The 25,636-nt window shown below is 31.6% G+C and overlaps 1 protein-coding gene across 1 annotated transcript; it reads right to left on the bottom strand.

Annotated features, from left to right (window-relative positions):
• Positions 1-17,342: 17,342 nt before the first annotated feature.
• LOC129952813 (protein elav) lies at positions 17,343-20,626 on the bottom strand. Its single transcript, XM_056065659.1, has 2 exons — positions 18,522-20,626; positions 17,343-18,377 (listed from the first exon to the last, which is right to left on the bottom strand). The coding sequence occupies exons 1-2, from the start codon at positions 19,790-19,792 to the stop codon at positions 18,362-18,364; spliced, it is 1,287 nt and encodes a 428-aa protein (XP_055921634.1). The 5' UTR covers positions 19,793-20,626; the 3' UTR covers positions 17,343-18,361.
• Positions 20,627-25,636: the final 5,010 nt, after the last annotated feature.

Below are 25,636 nucleotides of genomic sequence, written 5' to 3'. Positions count from 1 at the left end.
GCTTTCTTCCGACCAAATTTTGCAGATGAGTTGGTGCATGCTCCCTACCAAGTCATCGCCTGCTGCTTTGAATAGTTCGGCGGTGATGCCGTCAGCTCCAGCAGCTTTGTTTGACTTAAGTTTAGATATAGCTATCTTCACTTCGTCAAGGTCGGGTGGGCGGAATTGTTGATCTGCGTCGCCGAGGTTGAGTGGTTCTATCTCCCTTACAGCGGAATTCGGTTCGTCATCGCCGTTAAATAATTTGGAGAAGTGATCTTTCCATATTCTCAGCATCGACTGTGGTTCTACTACGATGTTCCCTTGATCGTCTTTACAGGCTTCGGTTCGTGGCTGGTACCCTTGGGAGGTTTTTTTTACCTTTTGGTAAAATTTACGAACCTCATTCCTGTTGTGACATCCCTCTATCTCCTCGATCGCGCGCTTCTCATGCTCTCTTTTTTTCCGTCTAAGAAGCCGGTGTTCCTCTCTCCTCTTCTGCTCGTAGAGCTCGCGAGCAGCTCTCGTCCTTTTGTGCAGCGCCGTTTTGTATGCCTCTTGTTTCGCTGCGTGAGCTTGCCGGCATTCGTCGTCAAACCAGGGGTTTCACTGTGGTGGCCGTGTGAAACCTAGCACTTCAGAGGCGGCATCTCTGATGGCTGCAAGGCAATGTTGCCACTGGTTTTCAATGCTTAATGCAGGAAGCATAGGACTCCTTAGGAGGTTATTAGAGACTCGATCGGAAAAGGACATGGCAGTCTCTTGCGATTGTAGCCGTCTAACGTCGAATCTTCTCACAGTACTTCCTTGTTTTGGCTTGGATCGGGATATCCGTAGCCGTACCTTGGCTACAACGAGGTAGTGGTCCGAGTCAATGTTGGCCTCTCGGAATGTTCGGATATCCTGGATACTGGAGAAGTGTCGTGCGTCGATCGCAATGTGGTCAATCTGGTTGACGGTTAATTGATCAGGAGATTTCCATGTCCCCTTGTGGATATTAAGATGCGTGAACTGCGTACTAGCTACCAGAACGTCTCGCCCCGCAGCGAAATCGACCAGCCTGAGTCCGTTGTCGGAGGTGGTGTCGTGCAGGCTGTATCTCCCGATTATGCCACCAAAGATGTCTTCTCTTCCTAGCTTGGCATTAAAATCTCCTAAGACAATTTTAATGTCATAGCCAGGGCACTGCTCATATGTCTTGTCCAAGAGCTCGAAGAATATGTCTTCGGGGTCTTCATCTTTCTCCTCTGTTGGGGCATGCGCGCATATTAGGCTTATGTCGGCGAATTTAGCCTTGATGCGGATTGTCGTGATGCGTTCGCTCACACTGTTGAAACTCAAGACTTTTTGCCTGAGCCTAGTTCCAACAACAAATCCACACCCAAATAGACGCTGTCTTTGTTCTCGGTAGCAGTCGCCGTAGTAGATATCGCAGTGTTTTAGTTTGCGTTTGCCCGGTCCATCCCATCGCACTTCTTGGATGGCTGTAATATCTGCCTTGCAGCAGTTTAGGGCTTCCGCTAATTGTTCGGCTGCACGTGGTCTGTTAAGGGACCTAACATTCCACGTACATATCCGAAGTTCGTTGTCCTTATTTCGTTTGCGTGGGTTGTCAACAGTGAATCCGTCCGTATCCGAGGCTTGTTGTTGCTTCGAAACTATGATGATTTTACGTGGCCAGGAAGTCACCCCGACGGCACAACCCCCAACCTGGAGGGCCAGATCCTTAGTATAACTCCAAGGAAAGGGAGCCGGATGGACCGCTCCTTATAGGCCTGGGCTCCGAATATGTCGAAGAAGCCCTATAAGGTGTTCACTAAGTAGTTCGACCTTACTGGAACTGTAGACGCCACCGTTGATTCTATCTCGAGAATTCGTCCGCTGCCGCCTGGATAAGGAGAGGTGCCTTAGTGGAAACACCTCTCCCCCCCTCTCTCGTTTGCTGCCCCCAACAACTTTCCACTGGGGTTGGAACCCAATCTCCAGTTGAGGTACTAGGCACCCGATGTTCACCGCGGGGAGGTGAGAGTAGGAGTTGATAGACAGAGGTGGGTTTTGAGAAAAACCTGTGGACGCTTGTGGGGGATATTGCGGGCCACAAATGCTGCCATTTCTACAGTATTCTATTGTGATTCACTATTTCAGTATCTATTAAATCAGATGCATTTCGATTAAGTGATTTGGCATACCGAAATGACTGAGTGGTAAGTTGGCAATGATAATAGAAAGATCCTCAATAGCAATCAATGCTTCATGGTACATAGCGTCACTGAATATTATCGTAAGATCGTTGCACCGTGTACGATGTTGATGTAATTAAACCATAGCACTTAGAAATATAAAAACAATAAAAACCTATTCTCAGATCTACCGAATGTATAAAAATTTCATTGAAATTGGTTAAGACGTTTCCAAGGAGTATGGCAACTAACACTGTGACAGGAGAATTTTATATATTAGAATTTATTTATGTCGTTTATGGATTTTGATATTCACTGTAAAAGCATGGTTTGATCAATCACTACACTGCATCCACTTATTTCTTTATATTACATAACCCTAGAAACCTACCCAGGGTGCTGCATCACCCTGGATTAAGAAGGTGTTTGAGTAGCTTTTCCTTCTTTGAAATTATTTTAAATATTATAATGATTATCTGTAGTAAGGTAAATGAATGCCATAACTCTGAAATGTGTACATTGTTTAAGTTATAAATATTGTAAGCATTCTTCTATAACAAATATATGATAAAAGCACAAATAATCGAAAATGTTGTACATACACGATTTTTTGTGGTTACAAATTGTTAAAAAAAGGAAAACCAACAAAAGTTTTAATCTAAGTTAGATAAAGCTTATGCTTTGATAAAAAGTGTTAACTTGAAAAAATATCTTAAGTTTTAGTGCATAGTTTTGAGTATCCTGAATTTTATTTTTGTACACAATTCAGTTGTTTTGGCGAATTTGATCTGACATTTTTTTTCTCTATATTTATGAGTCTTTACGATTTAATACAAATTGTTCCCAAATAATTATCAAATTTAAATTTATGTAAGTACAAAAAAACAAAAGGCTTGACTGTTCTTATGTAGTTTTCACTAGGTTTACCATGTCTTACTTACTGTCTCTAGAAGACGACCGTTTTTTAGAATTAGACCCTCTTTAGAAATTCAAATGTAGAATATTGATTAAGATTTGGATTAGAAAAAAAAAAACAAATTTAAAAGGATAATCTAAGATAAATTTAATGGACCTAGGTCGTAATCACCCGCATCAGAGACAAGAAAAGAAAAGATTTCGACAGGAAAATTTAACCTCGATAATATGTATATGTCATGTAATTATATGTATATACCTTAAATAAACACATATTAATACACTTATTCTTGTAACTCGTAGCAATGTTCCATCCAAAATTGATTATGAGTTGGCTGTCTATGGGAAATGCCCCAAATCTACACTCAACATCATCAAACCAATCTACCACACCTCAATCAAGACTAGCTTAAAAGCATTTGCAACCACTCCGATAAAGAACATCCTGACTGAAGCAGACTTCTCATCCATAGAGCACCGTACAGATCTTTTAATCGCACGTCTCGCACCTAAGATATGTCAATCTTACAAATCCCCAATAATAGAGGATGCAAAGAAAATTTTAAAACGTAAAAAAACACCAAAATGCCCTTCTGCTATCTACATCGCTCTGAACGAATCCAGCATAAATTGGCATTACTCCTTCAATTTGTAACCTCAGTCCTGGTAACATACCTCCATGGAAGTTCCCAACTGATACGATAAATGCCTCTTTAGCGAGATTCGCCATTGGTGACGCAAATTTTACTTTGATCAATGGTGACGCCGGTCTGACGGACCGGGTTTTTCAAATGAAGATTTTTCGAAATGTGTTACAAATATTTCGTGTTTTTTTTTAAATATATGTATGCTCTTTGACAATAAAACAATGATAAATCAACAGAAGCTCTTTTATTACAATACACAAATTCAAATCCAACAAAAAACAATAACGGAGAAGAAATTTATTCGCACACCCGGTCCCACAGACCAGTAGGTCACCATTGGCAGGTTAAAAAAGAATTCCTCGTCTAAGAAAATGTACACACAGATGTTCATGAAATAACTGACCTATACAAAAACGATTCATGGGATTTCATCTGTAAAGATGGATCAAAATCTGATACTGGAACTGGACTTGCAATCGTTTCAGAAGCGGTAAATATTCTATACAGTACGCAATCCCGAAATAGCAAATTCAATACCGAAAAACATTGTTATGTTCTGATAGCCTTTCTACACTGAAGGCAATCAACAGAATCCAAAACTGTGCCTTAACCATTAACAATATTATTATGCTTCTATGGGTTCCAGGACACTCAGGAATCAAAGGAAACGAGTTCGCCAGACACTACCGCTTCAGAACAATTGTATATACATACTTTCTATCCCTCCGACAAAAAAAGATTTCCTCAACGTGGTCAACACTTACTGGGATAGTATTAGAGTAGAAAAATGGAAAACATACAGTGGTTGACACGAATTTAGCACATTGAAAAGAGTACAAGTTTTTTTCTACTTTCAATTCTTTGTTACTTGCAAGTAACGGTTCATTTTTATGTTGTTACTATGACTACCTTATATGGTAATAAAAATGTGTAAATGATTGAAAAGTAAAATACCGTTTTGCGAAAAATGAAGAAAAATGAATTAGCTGGACATAAATTTAGCCCGTTTTGCATCAAAGAGTGTATTTTTATTTTTTGTGTTTATAATAATTATTAAGGTAATTAAATATTATCTTAATGATCTAAATAAGTAAGTAAGTAAGATCTAAATTAATTAGGCATGGTAAAAGGAGAATGGTGCTCAAATGAAAAAAAGAAGTCTAATATTGAAAATGAAGTCCAAAGGGCAGACGGTAACAGGATTTTTAAGTTGTTAGAATGCTCGAGGAAGCTGGTTTATAATGCCCTTCGTCATTTCAAAAAGTTTGGAGTGATTGAAAACGTTAAACAAAATCCCGGGTCAAAAAGACAACTACAAACGAAAATAAAATTATTTATAGGTTATCAACCAAGGATCCGTTTAAGACCTTGAGTGCCATTCGAAGCGAACTTTCAACGAACTATGGAGTAAATGTTTTCTCAAGGGCCATAAGACGCCGATTAAATAAAAACAATCTACGTGGGTGCGTTGCTCAGAGAAAACCGCATGTATCAAAAAAAATCTGAAATCTAGGTTACAGTTTGCCAAAGCTCACCTAGAAAAACCAATTAGTTTTTGGAAAAAAGTGTTCTGTAGCGATGAATCCAAATTCTGCCGGTTCGGATCGGATGGGAAAAAATATGTATGGCGTCCAAAAAACAGGGAATATGATCCAAGGTACACTATTAAGACGGTGAAACAATGTGAAGGCAACGTTATAGTCTGGGCTGCTTTTTCATGGCACGGCGGCGTTGGCCCCATCGTCAAAAATTGACACCAAAATGGACAAGAACGTGTACAGAGATATCCTGTTGGATTATATGATACCCTACGCAGAAGACAATTTGCCGTTATTATGGCGCTTTATGCACGACAACGACCCTAAACACACTTCAAAGTTAGTGAAGTGTGCCTTAGAGGTGAATAAAATCGAATAAAGGCTTCCCTACAAAATACTAAATTCTTGTCCAGGCGAAAAAATTATGTTTCAGCATTCCATTTTTTTTTCTTTTTAAAGATGTTAAACATTTGATGAAGTACTATGAAAACATAGTGCTATGAAGGTATATGTAATGTAAATAAAATATAACTAATTTCAATATAAGAAAACAAATTAAAAATTAAATGGTTTTTATTTTCTTTAACAAGTGTGCAAATTCTTGCCCACCACCACCGTACGTTCAGTACTATTCGTTCATCAACCCAAAGGGTGAGGCAGCCATATATCCTACAGAACATCATGAACAAATGCTTTCTCTCCTTACGTCTCGGACACACACAATTAACTCATTGCTGTCTCATCAAAAATGAAAACCCTCCAAACTGTCATATCTACCTACAGGCAAGAACTACAATCGAAAACATTTAAAACTTTTATAAACTATTACTTATACTCAATCTAGACTTCATTATCTGAATTAAACTTTGTAAATTCATATGCATGGGGCTGTCATGGATTGGTTACCTTCGATTGTATTCCAATCACAGTTCTCCGAGCCTTTGACAGACCCATGCATTGTAATTACTCGTATCTATCCTAAAACATTTATAGAATAGATCTCTGATTTCCAGCCTAGTTAATTACTTATATTATAATGTACATTTATTTTTTATTTTAATGAATAATAAAAACTACAGATTACACATACAAATCAATCCAAAATCTTACCTACTCTACTTTCGGCAAAAAACAAATATCAACCAGGCCGATATTAGTATTCGATGTTCAGTCCTATCACGAATTCCGTCGAAATCGGAAACTTTTTAAAATGTCGAAAAGAACCGTATTGCCAATCAATTCGTACTGCAAAATTGTATGAAGTTTTTTACTACGAATGTAGTTTTTTTTTGGTTTCGTAAACGTTTCCATTTATGAATTATTAATAGCTAAAATTCGAGCTACTTAAGATATTACTTACTTATTTCTACTTTAAGCCTAGTACATACTTCCTCGTGAAGTGAACGTTCGAAAGTGGAGAAAGTGAACTTTTGACATTGCTCACTGGTACACACTTGTGAGTACACGTTGTGAACATGAACAAACCAAATGTCAAAGCTTCACCAAGAGCTCCCGTACATTTTGCACGTGAATTGCCCGTGAACGAAAACTCTCCACTTTGTTCTCCACTCAGCTTCACGAGCAAGTTCACGGGTGAACCAAAAACTGAAATTTGTATGGGTTCACGAGAAGGTTCACAAGTATGTACTAGGCTAGATATGAGAAACTAACTGACTCATCATAAGCTCCTTAAAATTGTAAGAATGTTCTCATCAAAGAAAATTAGAAATCCGAATACTTTTTCACAAATTAATGACTTATTGGAATAAGAGACCAAAGCCTACGAAAAACTTTTTCTGATATCAATCAAAATTCACTACAATTTGGGTTTCCAAAATTCAAGATCGACAAATTCCCGAGAGAAGTTTCACGTACTTATTGTTTTTGCACAAACGTTTAAAATAAGATGTAATACAAAAAAAAAACTGAAAAGTTTAATGATGCTCAAAAGAATCCCTTTGGATTTGCTTGCTTATTATATCATAATACATAATATAATTTGTATTCTTTGTGAAAAAAAGTAATAAAATAAAAACCACGGACACATTGTTTAAAAAAACAGATTTATTATTACTTTAAGAGTGCTCTTGGCTCAAAATATTATTATTTTTTTTCTTCAGCTTATCAGCTATTTCTTGAAGCAGTTCCAATCCTTTATTTGGTTGTGTTCCTAAATCAACTAAAAATATATATTCATAGTTTAAAATTTAAACCAACCTGTTTTTTTTTATTAAAAGTAAATATAAAACTCAATACTTAAGTTTATTTATTGGTTATTGTAAATATTATCACAGTCATAACTTAATTTTTCAGTCTTATAATTGTACTATATTTTCTTTTTTTTTATATCTATATCTATATTTTTACCCTGAGTAAGATTTATTGTTGTTTTTCTTTCAAAAACAAAAATGAAAGAACCGAAAATAACTCAAAATTGAAAATCATATTTAAATATGAATAAAATTATTATTAAATACCAAATGAAATGTAAAAAAAATTACTCACACTTTTTTTAAATTATAAAACTGAAAAAATAATCAAGTTATATAGATTGTTAATACTCAATGTATATACAACAATAAAGCTTAAAGAAAAAAACATATATATAATAAAAATAAAAGGACAAAACAAATAAATTAATTATATGTTGATCGTTTTTAAAAAAACAAAACCGACTCGGTGATGAGAATATTTTTTTTTAAACATATGTATAACTATTAAGATATTGTTTTTACACAAAACAATAATAACTAGCTCTCCTGAAAGTAAAAAAAGAAACAAATATATAGTTATATAAAAATTATTAACAAATCAATAGAATATCAAAAAGTATTGTTATTAATTTATAAACAAAAAAAGAAAGTACAAATATTGATTCGATTGGGTATGCTAGCAGAAGATAAAATTACAATTAAACCAAAAAAATATGATATAATCGTAATTTAGCACTTCTAAAAATAATATCCATTGTTAATACAACAATCAAATAAATAAAAACAATAATTTTACTTACCGAAAACATATTAACATATTTTATATTGATATATACTTTTTTTTTCTTCAAAAAATAAGATTCAAAAAACAAAATTAAAACGCAACAACACTAAAAATTATTATTTATTTGTTAAGACAGAAATAAAACCAAAAGAAATCAAAGCACTTAGTAAAAGACAAATTAAATTATTATGTTTTATTTTTTTGTTTTTTTTTTTGCACAGAAATTACACACAACTTAAAAAAATGTTGATTTAAACAACTTAGACACTAAAGCGCAAATCTGTAGCTAGTTAAAAATAGGCTCAAAAATATTTAGAGGAGTTCTCTTATTTGTTGAACAAATTAAGAGCTCACTTTAAATTGTTTTTAAAGAGTTTTATTTTTTATATCTAACTATGATAAGCACCGGGTATAATTTAGGGAATACGTTTAATTTGTGACGCGAAAATGAAACAAGGAAAGAAACTAGTAAAATTGTATTGATGTAGCAACATTAAAAGACTATATGCCATTTTGTCACAAATAAAAATTGAGCCAAATGATGACGAATCACCTAATTTATCACTGAGAAAGTTAACTTCCCAAACCAATTGGAGAGTTATGGTCTGACTTTATTGTGTCATTTAGATGTATTATGATTCACAAATTGTTAAAAGTTCAATTGCTTCAAAGGACCACAATCTTAAAAAGGCCCGACTGGACCAGGTGTATATCTAGAAAACTAGAAATCATATAAGCCAGATTGGCTCTGAGTGGCTTGGAGCCAAACGGCTAGGTCTTGTGGAGGTGACTTCAAACAAATAAACGTTCAGATTTATCAATGACCAAAAATAAAATGAAAACATCGATGTTATAAAAATACATCAAAAAATTGTTGGAAAGCTAACCTGAAAAAAATATACTAAAATAAAATAAAAAATAATTGAGGCTTAGACTCAACAATATCAAAACGGCGCATTACAGCGCTAATTGGATCTCAGGCTAGGTTGCCTTGAGATCGCCATTTCTAGACTCAACATATAGAATTGTGTTCTTAAAAATCATCGTTTGCTAGAGTATTTAAACTAGGAAAGCTAATACTTGTAAGAAAAAAACAGTATTTTTAGCAACAATGAATAATCGAGCTATTACAAAAGGAGACAAGACACTTCTTTTATAATAAATATAATTTTAACTGTGTTCCTGGGAAACAAAGGATCCTAATGGATCAGATGTATTTTGAATATTTCTTAGACAGAAGGACACCAATAGTCTGTCCTACAAAAAGAAAGTTGTCCTCGTGATTTGCTTGTCAATTTAATTGATTGATGGATACGATGAATAGCTTTAGTTCTTTCTTTCCTTTAAGTGCATTTAAAAATGCATCATTTCATTACTATTCAATTTTCACTAAAGTCTATTTAAACAAACGCCACTTTTGCGGCAAAACTTCTTTACTTTCTTACAACCTGCCATCAACAAAAATACCAGCACTTTCCCAATGCTTCACAAAAAAGATCATATTTTTAAGTGGGCTTCATTTTACTCCCATTATTAATGTGACATCAAATATTTTGGCATATAGTCTTTAGAATTCAATAAAAAGTTACAACCCAAAACCTCGAAAAAATAAACTTTTGAATACGCCCCCATGTTTTTTAACATTGGGAGCATTAAATGGGGCACAAATTGCACATGCTTCAGCATTTTGAAGTCTTTTTTCTTTTTCATCAAAAATGTTTTAACAAAAAGGGAGTCTGGTCACCAACAGGAAATTATGACAAAAGAAAACCTCAAATATTAAAAACAAAAAAACTAAAACTTTGTAATTTCTTACACGAAGTAAAAAGAAAGTAAAGTTAAAATAAATTATATAATAAATCAAGTTTTGTTTGGCTCAAAAAAAAATATTCAAAATAAAATAAAACTGAAGCCATTTAAGATTTAGCGACAATCAATATTTCTCTTGTTTAGTAAAAATTAAAGTTAGTAAAAAAAAATAATAACAATTATTATTATTATGCCAAATAAAATGAATTATGAAACAAAATAAAAGAAAATTCAAAGGGACAAAATTGAAACATGTGCGGAATCACGTATATAATATAATATACAAAATACACAAAACTGTTATTTTTTTTACCAAATAGAAAAGAAGAAAATTACTGAACGAATCCATATTTTTTTAAACATTATATAAACGAAATAAAGAAAACTCATAAATTATTTTTCGTAAATTTTTTTGTCAATCAATACATGTTGTTTGTTTATAATATGAGAAATATTCGATAGGTTAAAATATTTTTTGTTTTTTTTTTGTTGTTGTTTTGTTTTTAAACAGAGAATTTTTTTGAAGTATAAATATGCTAAATGAAATAATTTAATTTATAAATTGTAGATATTTTTGTTTTTCTTTTAAACTTATATTCTAGTTTATCCTTGGAATGTATAGTCTGTAATAATAAATATTAATAATCTTTGTTGTTTGTGTTAAAATACAATATCAGCATTTTGTTTGGTTGATGTTGCAAATAATATCATTTGAACTCATGTGGAACATGGAAAATAGTTTAATTTTCTTTTTAATTTCAATAACATTATAAAAGTGTGTGGTTGTTGGTAATTAAATTAATTTAAAAAAGAGAAGCTAACACAAACTAAAAAAAAACAAACGACACACTTAAATTTCTTCCTTAATTATTTCAGATAAATAAAAAAAGATCAAGTTTAACTGACTCTAACCTGGTTTGTTAATAAAGTAAAGATTAACACTGTAATAGTGCACACCATAATAACTGTGTGCGTACATTTGTACACATATTTATTTTTGTTTTTTTATCATTTATATCCTTACGTAAATAATATTTTTATTTTTCTTTAAGATCGAAAAAAGAGTATCATGTTTTCCTGACTAGAATAAACTTTGGTTTTCTTCTGACTAGATTTGATTAAAATGTTTACCATTTAAATAAAGCGACAAACATATCAAACAAACTTCTTCGGGGCCAAACTGAAAAATATAAATCTCAGTCTTGCGTTATTTTTGTTTGTTTTTTAAAATATAAAAATGAAGCGATTTTTCAAACTAAAAAACAAATTATTTTCAAATAAATAAACAAACCAAACTAAAATAAAAGAAGAATGTGATGGAAGAAAAACGATCGCAGGGTGGGATCAAGATTGTTATGGAACATACTCTATATATGACGATGATGATGTTGGAATGAAAATCATAAAAATATATTAATGAAAATGAAACTTAAAAAATTACAATAAGTAGAAAAAAAAAAGTAAAATACAACAAAAAAAACAACAGAAAAATTAAAAAATAAATAAACAATGATAATTTTTTTGTTTTAATTCATTTTTATTTAATACACAATAAAAAGACACAAAATCAAATAATAAAATTAAAAATATAAGAGTGATGGTAGTAAAACTAAAGACAAAAATAAAATTGACAAAAGAAAATTAAATAAAAATAAACCATTAAAGACCCACTAAATAAAATTAAACAAAAAAAAAAACAAAAAGTTATACATAAAGATAATTAAATTAAATTAAAATAACCCAAAACAAAAAGTATTAAATAAAATAAAACTAAATTAAAAAAGAAAATCTGCAAAAATAATAAATCAAGTTACAAAATCATACATATATACGACGATGTGTTTCTATTTTCATTTCTTTTTCTTCATTTTAGATTAAACAAAATTTATATTGAATAAAATTCGAGATTAAATAATTTTATCTCCTTGTTTTGTTTTCATATTTTCTTTCATCAAAATAATTTGAATTTTTGTTAAGTGATAATTTTTTAGCTTTTGCTTTTGCTTTTGTTTTAAATATTCGGGATACATAAATAAAATCTATTGCACGCAATTACAATTCTAAAAAAAATTTCCTAAAAATATAAATACGTAATAAATAGTTTAAATATTATTATTATAATTTTTTGTTTACATAATATTATTTATAAGTTTTGTAAAAATTGAAAAAAAATATAGTGCAAAACATAAAATAATATGCAGATGCACCAATAAGTTAAAACTACATTTAGTATGCAATTTATTCTCGTTGGACAATTATATAAGAAATATATATATTTACATACATTTTTATAATGTACGTTTTTTGTATGTTATAATAATATTGATTACAAGTAAAATTGTAATTTTTTGTTTTTTGTTCTAGACAACAGAAAATTGTATATAACTTTTATAAACATTAAGTTATATATAATATTTTTAATTAGTCTATAAACATAGCATCGTATCTGTGGTTATTCTTTTTTTTTTGTTGTTGTTTGTAATATTGCTTAGAATAAATAAATTATATGCATTTATTTTTCTATACAAGGAATCAAAATCAAATCAAATCAAAATTATAAAGTCAAAAATAAAATTAAAAGAATTACAACATTGAAAAGCTGGTATTCGTTAATTTCGAAAGGCAGGGCCGCGTGCATCGGAAGGATCTGTCTGTATTGTTGAGTTGAACCCATTCGAATAAGTTTATATTTTTTATAACAATAATTGTTGACCTTGCTTCTCGCAAAGTTAGTTTAGATTCTAGTGATTATCAATTTGCCTGGCGGGACGCCAGTTTATACAAATAATATTTTATAATTCCATTGCAACTCAGTTCTGCCTTAATTTCAATCTGAAGCTCTCCTGTAACGGAGGCTGAAATTTCCCTGCAACGATTTTAATTCGCAGGAAACGACGACTTAAAGAATAAGCTTTGATATTATTATTATTGCGAGCATTTCAGTAATGCAATTTAAGAATGTCTGAAAAATTAACCACAAACTATTGAATACCAGCAATTTTCTTGTTAAACTGTAAAAATGAACGAAATAAAAATCAATTAATTAAAAAAAATAGTAAAATTAAACAAAAAACTGCACTGTATGTTGCTGTTGATTTTTTCTCGTTTTTTTTTTTTTGTTTCTTTTTCTTTTTGTTTCTTTTTGTTTTGTTTTAGATAATTCTTGACTAGAAATTTCTTAATTATTTTTAAATACATAGAATTGAATTTGCTTGTATGTTACTACACTAAATATAATATATGTATATATATATATGTATTATAATATAAATATTTTTACAATAAATATTTGAAATTAAAAATTGTAAAAAAAAAAATTTAAAAACACAATTACTTAAATAGTGAAATAAATTAATTTAAAAAGAAAATAAAAAGGGCGAATTCATAGATGTATGCCAATCTTCATTTTATTTTGTGTGTTTTTCTTCTTTTTTTCTTTCTTGTTTTGTTTTGTAAAAAGACAACTAAAGAAATCAACTAAATATTATTTTCTTTGTTTTTCTTGTTTTCTTCTTTCTATGGATCCCACCACCGTGTTTTTGTTTTCTTCCAATTTCAACGGTGAAGTTTAATATAATTTTCTCATCTTTTTTTTTTAATTTAAAAATTGCCTATGATTTGAGTTTTTTTTGTTTTTTTTTTTTTAAACTTAAATATTTAATACTGGAGCAGCCTCAATTGGTTTTATTATATATTTAATTTTTTATATATATATATGTATATTTATAGTTGCGTTTTGACAAAAAAAATTAAAACAATTTATTTAAATGTGTAACGGTATTTTTTTTCTGTTCGATTTAAGTTAAAAATAATATTTTTTACAAAGACTTGAAAATGGCATGGAAACTATGCACATATATGTATGTTCATTTCTTTTGTTAAGTCACATTGAATGTCAACAATCTTTTTCTAAGTTTAATTAAACTTCTAAAAGTGAACCTGAGACACTCAGTCCTATCACGAATTCCATTTTAATCGGAAACTTTTACGAATCCCGAAAAAAAGAATGATACCGAATACGTTCGTAATGGAAAACTTCATAAAATTTTGAATCTTTTTGATGCGATTTTTCGGAATTCGTAAAAGTTTACAATAAAGGTGGAATTCGTGATAGGCCTGACTGTATGCATTGTGCATTCTTACTTCACTTAAAAAAACATTAATATTGTTTTTTTTTATCTTGGAAATTTTCAAACAACATCAAAAGTGGAAATGAAAACCATCCTCCTTATGAAGGCAGCATGAATGATGACCATCACTCTATTGGTCTAAGGTTATAGAACTTTTTTTTAACAAACATTCAAAATGAAACAATATTTAGAATATTTTGTTTCAATCTTTCGTTTACATCATGATATAACTTGTATCAAATTTTGTTTGAATTTTTAAATTACAAATTCTGCCTTAAATTAATAAGTTTCATCCCAAAAATATTCAACCCTTAACTTTTATGTTCGCCTGGAATTTTTAAAAGTGTTATTAGTTTCACCTGAATGACATTTTTTGTCTAATTAGAAATAAGATTTTAAAATTTCACAAAGTCTGGAATGCAAACATTCGAGTAAGTATTCAGACCAAAGCATTTTTTTACGATTTATTTTTGATGGTTTCATTTAATCTTTGCTTTTTTTAAAACTGGAAAACTGATAAGAGACGGCTGTAAGTTCAGATAAACGATCGTTTTTCATTTAAACCAGCACATCGTTTGTTAATTATATTTAAATACTACATGTAAGTATATAGGATGTGCACTATATCAGGTAAATAAACATGAAACTGCATCTTGATTATCTCAATATTACTTTGCAATTGTTACAAAATGTATATGCTTCTCCGTTTCCCTAGAAACAAATCAATTTTTACTTCAACAGCTTGACTAAAGTAACATTATTTTTGTAGGAATAAATTTGAACATTTTATATTTCTAACATCTATAAAATGTCTGTGTTCTCAGAAATATTCCTCAATTATACTCTATCGAGAGATTAAAAGAGGAAGAATATAAATCCAAACGTCATTTGAATTCTCTTAATACAGTCAAGCAAATTCATATTCGTACACTCTATTCTATTTAATACAAACTTAATTTTTATCCAAATTGCATTTTCATTCAATAAATTTGAATTGCCAATTTTCCTTAAGCATTAACTTCATTTATGCAATTCATAAAAAATTAAGTAAGTAATGCATTACCAACATTATTGGCCATCTAAAAATATTTAACTAAGAACTCACATCAAATTCATATTCGTACAGTATTTTTTTTTATTCGCAAAATCTACTTTAAGTAAGCGTTAAAAAAATGTCAAAAATATTTTCATCATTTTATTGCTTTCGTAATTCGATTGTGTGTCTTAAATTTATAAAAAATGCGGAACATCGTTCGGTTGAACTGAGGAAAATGATAATAAAGTACCATAATGATGGTAAATCATTAACTATCCGACCTTGTTGGCAGATCAAGATCAACTATCCAATCAATCGTAAAAAGGTATCGTTCGGAAAATCGAATCGAAAATATGCCAAGAAACACCACACGCGAAATTTTCAACTCGCATGATAAACGCCTTATCTTATCATGCGCGAAATCAAGAAAAATCCCCGGATCAGTCCACCATAACTTGCTGAAAAGATGTCACAGGACCTCAACAAGCAGTTTTCTTCCGAGACGTTGAGAAACTCCATTCGCGATCACGGTTTTAACGGTAGAATTGCTAATAAAAAAAATCTTTCAACCTTGTGAACAGGTTGAAACGGCTATATACTATTGGAAAAACGTAATTTTTACCGATGAGTCTAAGTTCAATCCGTCTGGCTCAGATGGGCGACAAATGGTTTGGCGGAAACCCAATACGGAGCTACTTCCGGAAAATATTGTCGCAACTGTCAAACATGGGGGCGGATCAGTGATAGTTTAGGGTTGTTTTTTCTGCGGCTGGGGTAGCAAAATTACAGGTATTACATGAAAGTGCACCTAAATTGGTTCTGCAAAACCAGTTCACTTTTTGCCAGGACAATGATCCCAAACATAAGCCACATAACACAAAGTTGTGGCTGCTTTATAATTGTTCTAAGGTCATGAAAACTCCACCCCAATCACCGGATATTAACCCTATCGAAAATGTATGCTACAATTTGGACCAGAAACTGAGGAAACTGACCATAAGGAATGCAAGAGAGCTTAAAAAGCAGATTCTGCAAGAATGGAACAAAATATCTAACGAAACAACGAAAAAACTTGTCCAGTCCATGTCTAATCGACTCAAGCATGTTTATAAGAACAAGGGTTATGCTACAAAATATTAAAATTTGCTTATATTTATGATTTTTACTATTCAGATCTTTAATAAAAGAAATAATTTAAATTATGATCAAGAGCAGTTCTTGACAAATCCGAAAAAAATTAAGTTGTTAGCTGCTGTACGAATATGAGTTTGATTGACTGTATATTTATCTCCTTTTTTTCTAAAGCTTATTGAGAAAATTCTCAGAAATTTTGCCAATTTAAAAATTTTTAACATCAAATTTCAACATTGGAAATGAGATTTCATATTCAGTTTATATCTTTTATTTTTCTTTCAAAATGTGGACAGTTTTAAAGATCTCGCGAGATTTTCAATTCCTAGAAACATAAATAACAATTTCTGCTACAAAATTTTCAATGAAATCTGAGAAGAGATTTTCGATTGCTCTGTCAATTCGGTTGAGTAAATTCTCATAAATCTTTAAAATAAAACTGGTGAGTGAAATTTCAAGATGGGAAATAAGCTTTTCACTTTTAGTTTTTATTGTCACATAGCAGTTATAACAGCAGTTTACACTATCAACTTTTTCTGCATGAGTGCAGAGTTTGAAAAAAAATGACAAGTTTTAGTCCAACCGGCTGCAATCCTAGGATTTGATATGTTAACAAAAATTATCAAATTTTTTGTTTTAAATTCTAAATCAATTCAAATTATTGAGATGATGGAAACTAACAGAATCGAATTAAATTTTCAATCAAAATGTTAACCACAATAAACAAACATTCAATCATCGTCATCAACTTCTATAAAAACTTCATTTCGATTCACTGCTAATCTAGCATTTCGAATTTCCTAACCGACGCCCAAAGAAAGCATCAAGGTATAACATTTTTGGTTTTAAATTGATGCAATTTGTTTGTTATTTTCTTTTTTGCAAAAAGTGAACTTTCGAACGAATGAACAACAATTCGTTGAATGCAAGAACAACTATCAATTGCATTAAACAAATATAAATACATATATGTAGTAAACTTTTTCCCGCCACTATCACTTACATACTTCCTACGAAAAATAAAAAAAATATTAATTTAACTTAATCGATCATCAAATAACAAAAAGAACAGACAACCAAGTGATCTACACATTAATACAAATAACATGATTGCAAGTAAAAATCGCGATATTATTCTTTTACTCTTATTGTTGAACAACTTTTTTTTCTTTACCATATTTTTAAAAATTGTAAATGTGGAAGAGTTATATATAATATATAGCCTTTGTCTACTATATATCTTCATATTTATGTATATATTAAATTTCTTATCTAATTTTTTCAATAACTAGTCTTTGAACAAAATATTTCGACTATATTTTGTTGATTTCTTTAGTTTTTCTTAATAATTATATTATTAACTTTAATTATTAATTTTTTTTTTGTTTAATTCTTTTTAATTATTTTATTAAAATAAGAAAAAAAAAATAGGTAATTTAAAAGAAAACGGAAACAAGTGCCCATTTTTGTTGTGAGTTAAGTGTTAATATTAACACGTCATAAACTGTAGTTTTGAAGATATATCTATACATATATAATTTTGTTCTTACGAGATTTTTAAAAATTTGTTTTTGTTCAACAAAACCAATAAGTATAAGTATCTACGTATGTAGATAAAAATGTTGGTTTGTATATTGTTACAGTTTATCTTATTAAATTTGGTCTATTTAAAAATTAAAAAAATATAATTTAGTCCAAATTTTAAAAAAATATTTCTATATATAGATAAATAGAGCTGCTTACTTCCGAAACACAATGTGTAATTATTATTCTTTAACTAAATAAAATAATTTATTATTCTTATTACCTCTATTTTTATATATTATATATAAATTTTATATATTTTTTAATTTTTTTTTAATTTATGAGAAGATACTACAAATGAGATACTTCCTGTGTGGATCCTGTGTGTCTGTGTGTGAGTGTGTGAGAGAGAGATAGGGTGAGAGAGAGGGAGGAGTGGGATATTTATTTTGTTTCATCCCTTCTACCTAGTTGCTTAGACAGCGTTCATACTAAAAAGGGGAGAGAACAATAGTGAAAGAAAAAAAAGATTTTATAAATATCTTATTCAATTCAAAATTTTTAATGTAAAATGTAAAAAAATTAAATATATGTAATGTGAAATAAAAGAAAAAGTATATTTTTTATATACTTACTTTGCCTTGTTGGTCTTAAAGCTGACTTGCAGCACTCGGTTGCCCATGGTGTAGCCATTGAGTGCTCGGATTGCCATAGCTGCCTCATCGTAATTTGTCATCGAAACAAATCCGTATCCTTTGCATTGATTTGTTGTGGGATCTTTGACGATTTTGACACTTTGCACAGCGCCGAAGGGTCCAAACAATTGCCACAGGGCACTTTCCTCACTCTCGGGTGCCAGATTATAGATGAAAATTGGATACGCCCCACCGGGTCCAGTTGCTAGTGTTGTAGCAGCGGCAGCAGCAGCTGCACCTAAACCATTTGGAATCATAACATCAAGCATATCACCGGCCATGGGTGAGAAGCGGGCCAATCCCTTATTGACGGGAGTGTGCATAGCACCTCCAATTCGGCGCACCAATTGGGGATTCAAAAAGGCCGGGATTTGTGGCTGGATGATTTTGCTTGTACTGCCGGGAGTATTGGAGAATTTCACAACAATTGGATCTGTGCAATTTTTTGGTGTGGTTCCATTGAGGGCGATAATAGCGCGGGTTGCTTCTTCACGTTTATCAAAACGGATGAAACCAACTCCCTTTGTCTGATTATCGCTGCCGGCATTTTGTAAAATTCGCGATGTAATTATTGTTCCGAAGGGTGAGAAGACGCCTTCCAACTCAGGCTGGGTCATTGATTTGGGCAGACCAGATACATAGAGATTTGCTCCCTTAATAGCATCTGAACTGGGACGAGCAAAAGATACTTTTATCGTCTTATTTTGCAATCTCAGTCCATTGAGGACATTCACAGCCTGTTCGGCATCCTGCGCACGCAAGTAATTCACAAAACCATAGCCCAAACTTTGTCCTTTGGGGGAGTTTTGTGGATTAAGTGGATCGATAAATGCCTGCGACTTATCGCGAATCAATTTAACGCTCTCAATTTCGCCAATACTTGAAAATAATGCGCGAATCTCATCCTCGGTCATGGTTTGCGGCAGATAGTTTACTATCAGATTTGTCCTCGTCTCACTCGATTCCATTTTACCATTTTGACTAAGGGGCGATTTGGGTTGTTGGAGTTGTTGCGTGACGGCAGCGGCGGCAGCGGCAACTGCCTGCTGGTTCTGTTGTTGTTGGACTTGCATTATGACCTGCTGGACTTGCTGCTGCTGTTGTTGTTGCATTTGCTGGAGCTGAATCTGCTGCTGGGCTTGGGTAGCCGCTTGTTGGTTCGCTCCTTGAATTATTGCTTGCGCTTCGACACCAGGAGCGTTTGTCATCATGAAAGCGGTTGGTGTAGATACTTTTGTCAAATTAGAAAAATTACTAGGGTGGTGCTGGTGGTGTGTGGTAGATGTTAGATGGGTTTTTCTCTTTTTGCTTCTTTCCTTTCCTTTTTTCACACAAACACTTACTTACTCATATATATGTACATATATAAGAATTTGTTTGTAGTAGGTTTTTGATTTTTTTTTAAATTTATATGTGTAGTTGTAGTGGTGGAAAAACTATACACAAACAACGCAAACGCGAGACAGCGAACTGACGAACAACTTAAAACAGGGAAAGACAGAAAGAGACGAAACAAATGATGGCTGCCGATCAATTTATTGATTTTTCCTTTTCTTTTAAATTCTCCCAAGCGAACATACAAGCTAGAGATACACAATTTTTCTTCTATTTTTCCTTCTTTTAGTTTTGAGAAAAAAATTATATCAAAGTTGCACAATGCAATTAATTAACTTTTTTAACAAGATTTTTTTCGGCGTTTTCTCCAAGAATCAATTTATTAATGTTGCTCACAAAAAAGCGATTAATTTATTATTCTTCTTTGCACTTTGGATATGAGTGTTTAGAGATATAATCGTTAGGTAGTAGGTATGTATCTTTTATTTTTTTTATTTTAATTTTAATTTGAAGGAAGATTGGTTTTAGGTATTTTGTTTTTAATAATTGATTGAAAGAGATACACTTGTTTGTTGTTGTTATTTTTGTTTTTAATAATTTACTATATAATGAATAAAAAGATTAACAAATTAACATTAAAATTATTTGGGAACTCAACTCGCAGACAACATTACACTATGAAGTTTTCCACACGAATGAGGGTTTCCGCAAGAGCGAAGGTATATCACACGACACAGGCACGGATGTAGCATTTTCTTCTAAAAGGGGGTGGTTGTTTTTTTTTTTTTTTATTTTATTTCTTTTGTATAATATGTATAGGGAAACCAATAACCAAGTTTTCATATTTATCGTGGCGATGGTTTATTATGATCAAACGAAAAAAAGGGGAAGTTTTATTTGGTTAGGATTTGCTTTTGATAATTTATTCATTTTTATTTTCTATGTCAATGAGAAGGTGAAGGATATGAAAGTTGGTAGGTAGGTATACCTTTGTGTTTTTTGAACTTTACAAAAATTTCGGGTTAAGAAACTTTGATTTAATATTGGTACATCAAAAGGATTGCCACTTTGGTTATTTTGTTACCGCAGGTACCTTAATTATAATTATTTCCATGATAAATAGAGTGAAGTAAAAGATGGCATTTCAGGTCGAATTCGAGTCTCGTTCAATTCGTGTTTTCGCATATTTACAGACATTTGTAATTCATATTTGAGTCTCGTTCAATTCAAGTTTTAAAGAAAATTCTAAATTCTCAAATCACATGCTTGAAGCAATAACACTAACTTACGGTCCCGAAACTACATAGTTTGAAATATTGACGCATTTGTAACAGAGCCTAAACCTAAATGTCATTTTTCTTATGATCAGTTCAGACGATTGTAGGATCTTAGAGATCTGTCAGTTAAAAAAGTCTCATAAACTTCATTTGTTAATGTTTGAGTGAACGTACAATATTCTGTGGCAATATTAGCAGAAGGTTAGTTGTCAGCCATTGTCGAAACATAAACTGACAATGTTTTAATAGTCATATGTAAATATAATTATTTTGCTTCTTAAACACTCCCAAAAATAACTAATTCAAAATGTAAATCGTGAAAAATTTGTAACAAAAGCTAAATTAAAATGTAATTTCCCTTATGTTCAATACAGATGAGTATAAGATCTTCGAGGTCTTTCCTCCTGTTGGTATATCTAAGCTCACAGAGATATCCATGTTCTCGGAAACATAAACAACTTTTGCTGTCAGAAATCTAAGATTAGAATATTTGTGATTCGATTTCTCAAGAACTCTATCGTACACTTGAAACAGGATGAAAAGAAATACAAAGCTGATTTGATGGCTTGAAGATAATGAATATTGTACTATGTTTGTATTTCATTCTTCTCTCTCTGTCAATCTGTCTCAGAAATCTTAGAAATATAAATTGGCCAATGGCAGAAACGTCATTATACTAGTCACATGTCGTTTTAAACTCTAAAATTTTTTTTAAAAACATTTCTAACAAATGATGACAACTTTATATAGTAATTTACTTAACAAAGTCTATATTTGAAAAACCGTACGTCTGTGAAAAAAAACCTTGGAACAACATCTGTCAACCGTTAGAACGACCAAATTTGTGCTGCTGTCAGCTGCTATCAGACCCAGTTACAGTGAGTAACAGAAGATGCGGTGGTGATAAGTTTCGGTATCCAAAAGTCTTGGCATTTATTCAAATAAGAAAAATTATCATAACGGTTATCGAATGCGGTCGGTGTGATTTTTTGATACATTTTCTAGGGCAGAAATGACAAAATTAACATTTGTTTAATCTGTAATCATGGTGAATTGTTAATAATTGCCTTTAAGAAAACTTTTGTTTTGAATTCACTATCGGTAATCGCTTAAAATTGCTCTTAGCTCAATCTTTAATATACTTAGAACAATTCATGTGAAATTGACGATAGGAAACACAATTTAAAAAAAAAATCATTTATCTTAGCTTTTAAAAGATTTGAAATTAAAATTTAAAATTGATTAATAGCAAATTTAACATTGAGTCAATTTTTGTGCATTGAAAAATATTGATTCCTGCTTTTGGGGTGTTTTGTCACCCTAAATAAATTATTCCCACATGGGACTGACTTAACCCGACAAAATATAGTTTAGTTGCGCAAGTGTGTGTATATGAGGGGAAAACGAATGTTTTATGACGCTTTGTTCACATTCCATTCTGTTCTTACGTTTCGTTTCATTTGTTCCGTTTTTTTTCATACTGCCTTATCTTTTTGTGGTGGTGTCGGTGTGGTTGTTTGATAGGTTAGGGCTTTGCGACTTGGGTAGGGTAGATGGTGCGGTGTTCATTGAGAAAAAAAGTGGACAAGAAGAAATGAAAATAATGTATAGATACAGTTTTCTTTTTTGTTATTTACAGAAACTGCAAAACAGTAGGTAAAGTACACTACACGATGTGCAAAAATATAAAACAAAATATACAAACAATCGGCATCGGTAGTCTCTTTTCTTCTTATCGTATTCGTATCGTGCCTGTTTAACTTTAAGGTGTATTTTGGTAGATTAGCTCACAACAACACAACGTGAACCGTAAACGTCGCGTCGACTTTGTCGTTGTTGTCGTCGTCGTCGTCATTCGTCGTGAGCGATTTAGTTGCATGGTGTTTTAGGAATAACTTAAGGCACCCCATCCATTGATTAATATTTATTTATTTTACAATGATAGGTATTTTTAAAAATGAATTTGACCACATTTATTTGAAGTCAGATATATTTATAAAATACATACAATTAGGTGTAAAGTAGGCGCAATTATATATTTGAAGATATGCCATACAAAGGTATAATAACAGTAATAAATATTTAAAACGAATCATTATAGAATGCTTGAATACAAATTTGAATAGACTTTTGAACTTAAAATCAATCGAAAGGCAAAATTGCAAATTTTATAGATACCTGCTTAAGTTCTCATTTCCAAGCTTCATTTTGATTAGTTTGCTATTTGTTCTGTTGTCACTTTAGAAGACGTCATCTTTTGACATTTGACAAGTTAAAATCGCGCTTGTAATGAAAATTGAGTGTGCATACTTATTTACCTCGGTAAAAAGTTTAAAATTGCTACTTGTGAAATGAATGAAGACCAATCGGCATAAATGCAAAATTTGTATTTGGTTTCTCATTTCAAAACGTCATTTTTAATAGTCTGCTATTTGTTCAGTTGTCATTTTAGAAGACAATTGACAAGAGGAAACCGGGATTTAGAAATGAAATGTGTATATTTACTAACACAATTCTAAATTGTGACTTTTGCATTTAAGACCAATCGATATCAAAAATGCAAATTTCATGTATAGATCTTATTTTTAAACATCAAAGATAAATATTTGAATTATTCTTCAAATTTTCATTTTTAATTGTCCGCTATTTGTACTTATGTTCTCATTTCCAACCGTCATTTTGAATAGTTTGCTATACCCATGTGCAGATGTCACTTTGAAAGACGTCATCATTTGACATGTGACAGAATTAGAATGATTTGTGCTTCAGTAACGAAATAAATGAATTGAAATTCAAAAAATAAGTTACCAATTTAACTCAAAATTTAATGTTAAAACACTTTAGAAAACTTACCAAAAAATTACAACCAAAGGGCCACGTATATATTCACAACCGTCGCGTCACATTAAGCACAAAAGACAGGCTAAACCGGTTCGAACATGTTTGTAATTCAACATTTTTTTCGATCTGGCTTCTGGTTTGAGAAATGCCATTATAGGCCATATTAGCCACGTAGGCCACATTTGCCGCACTTACTCTATGGTGAAAACTTCGCATTCACTGTTCACAAAAAAAGGAAATGTGACAGTGTTATTTTTAGTTAGTTGATCACAACTGATTTAACACGTTAAAACCTTTTTTGGCCAAATGATAAATAAGGTCTTGAGGTTCAATAAAGCTCAGTGGAATATCACCATAGTTTACCTTATCCTCAAGATAGGACCCCTTCTGAATTGCGCAAATTACAGATTTATTAACATGCTGAGCATCACGAATGAGATCTTTCCTGCAGTATTATGTTAACGTCTAAGGCTATTCGGAAAAATTAAGGACTTCAAATCGATTCCTGTCACCTCTTTGTCGATTTCAAAGCCGCGTAAAACATCACAGGGAAGAACTAAACAGAGCAATGTTAGTTTGGCACCCCTGTTAAACTTATTCGTTTGAGTGGAACAGAACAGACGATACACTTTTATGTGACTTCTTTAATATCGTTCTAGAAAGAATTATGTAGAACCCAGTAGTCAACGCAAGAGGCATAATATTCCAAAGGTCCGAGCGATTACTCGGATACAACGATGCAATTGACATAATTGGAAGAACAAAGCGTGATGTCAGTGGAGTTTTTTGATCATTGTGACGCAAGCGGAGAGGCAAGACTAATTATGTGCTGTCATGAAGAAAGAACTTTGAGAGACCACATCTTAGACAAAACATCACCATGGACAGCTTTAACTTTAAGGCAGTTGAGGACCTTAAGGCATCGCTATATATTCAGACAAGGATACCGGCATTGATATCAAAATGAGATTGGCCTTACAAATCGCTGCTTTGGACTTAGAAGGCAATTTGAGTAGTAAAGCCCTCTCTATAACACACTCATCATCCTGGTTCTCATTCACATTCATGGCCCAGAGGACCTTGTTAATGAAAAAAGACGCTTCGGTTAAGAAATTATTGTTTTGATTTTTCAACGATTCAACGACGAACTGTACGGGATGTACCGCGACACTAATATGGTCAAAAGAATTAAAGTCTATTGACTTAGATAGCTCGATCATGTAGAGCGAATAATGAATATCAAAACTTCAGCACAATAAGATAAACATCCATTGACTTGTCCTTGAAAAATCTATTTTTGTAATAAAAAACATTAACTTTGTTGGGAACCCCGACCTACAAACTAGGAGCCCGCACTGTGAGCTAACAGAATCGTATGAGAAAGATGAGCAAGAAGTGAGGTAATTTTGAAAGTTTTGACAAAGTTTTTTTTTATTATTTTTTTTTTTTTTTAAGAAAATAATAATTTTTGAGGTAATTAAATATTCCTTTCATGATCTACATTAAAAAAAAATTAATTAGTCATGACAAAAGGAAAATGGTTCTCAAAGGAAAAAAGAAGTCTGACCTTAAAAATGAAGTCAAAAGGGCGGACGGTAACTG

This window comes from Eupeodes corollae, chromosome 3, assembly GCF_945859685.1.
Source record: "Eupeodes corollae chromosome 3, idEupCoro1.1, whole genome shotgun sequence".
Lineage (NCBI taxonomy): Eukaryota > Metazoa > Arthropoda > Insecta > Diptera > Syrphidae > Eupeodes > Eupeodes corollae.
The sequence above is the reverse complement of the archived record's forward strand: the minus strand, read 5'-3'. Positions and strand labels throughout refer to the sequence as shown.

Bases quoted from the DNA above. Each gene is read 5' to 3' on its own strand.
- LOC129952813 (XM_056065659.1), bottom strand. From the start codon at position 19,792: ATGATGACAAACGCTCCTGGTGTCGAAGCGCAAGCAATAATTCAAGGA.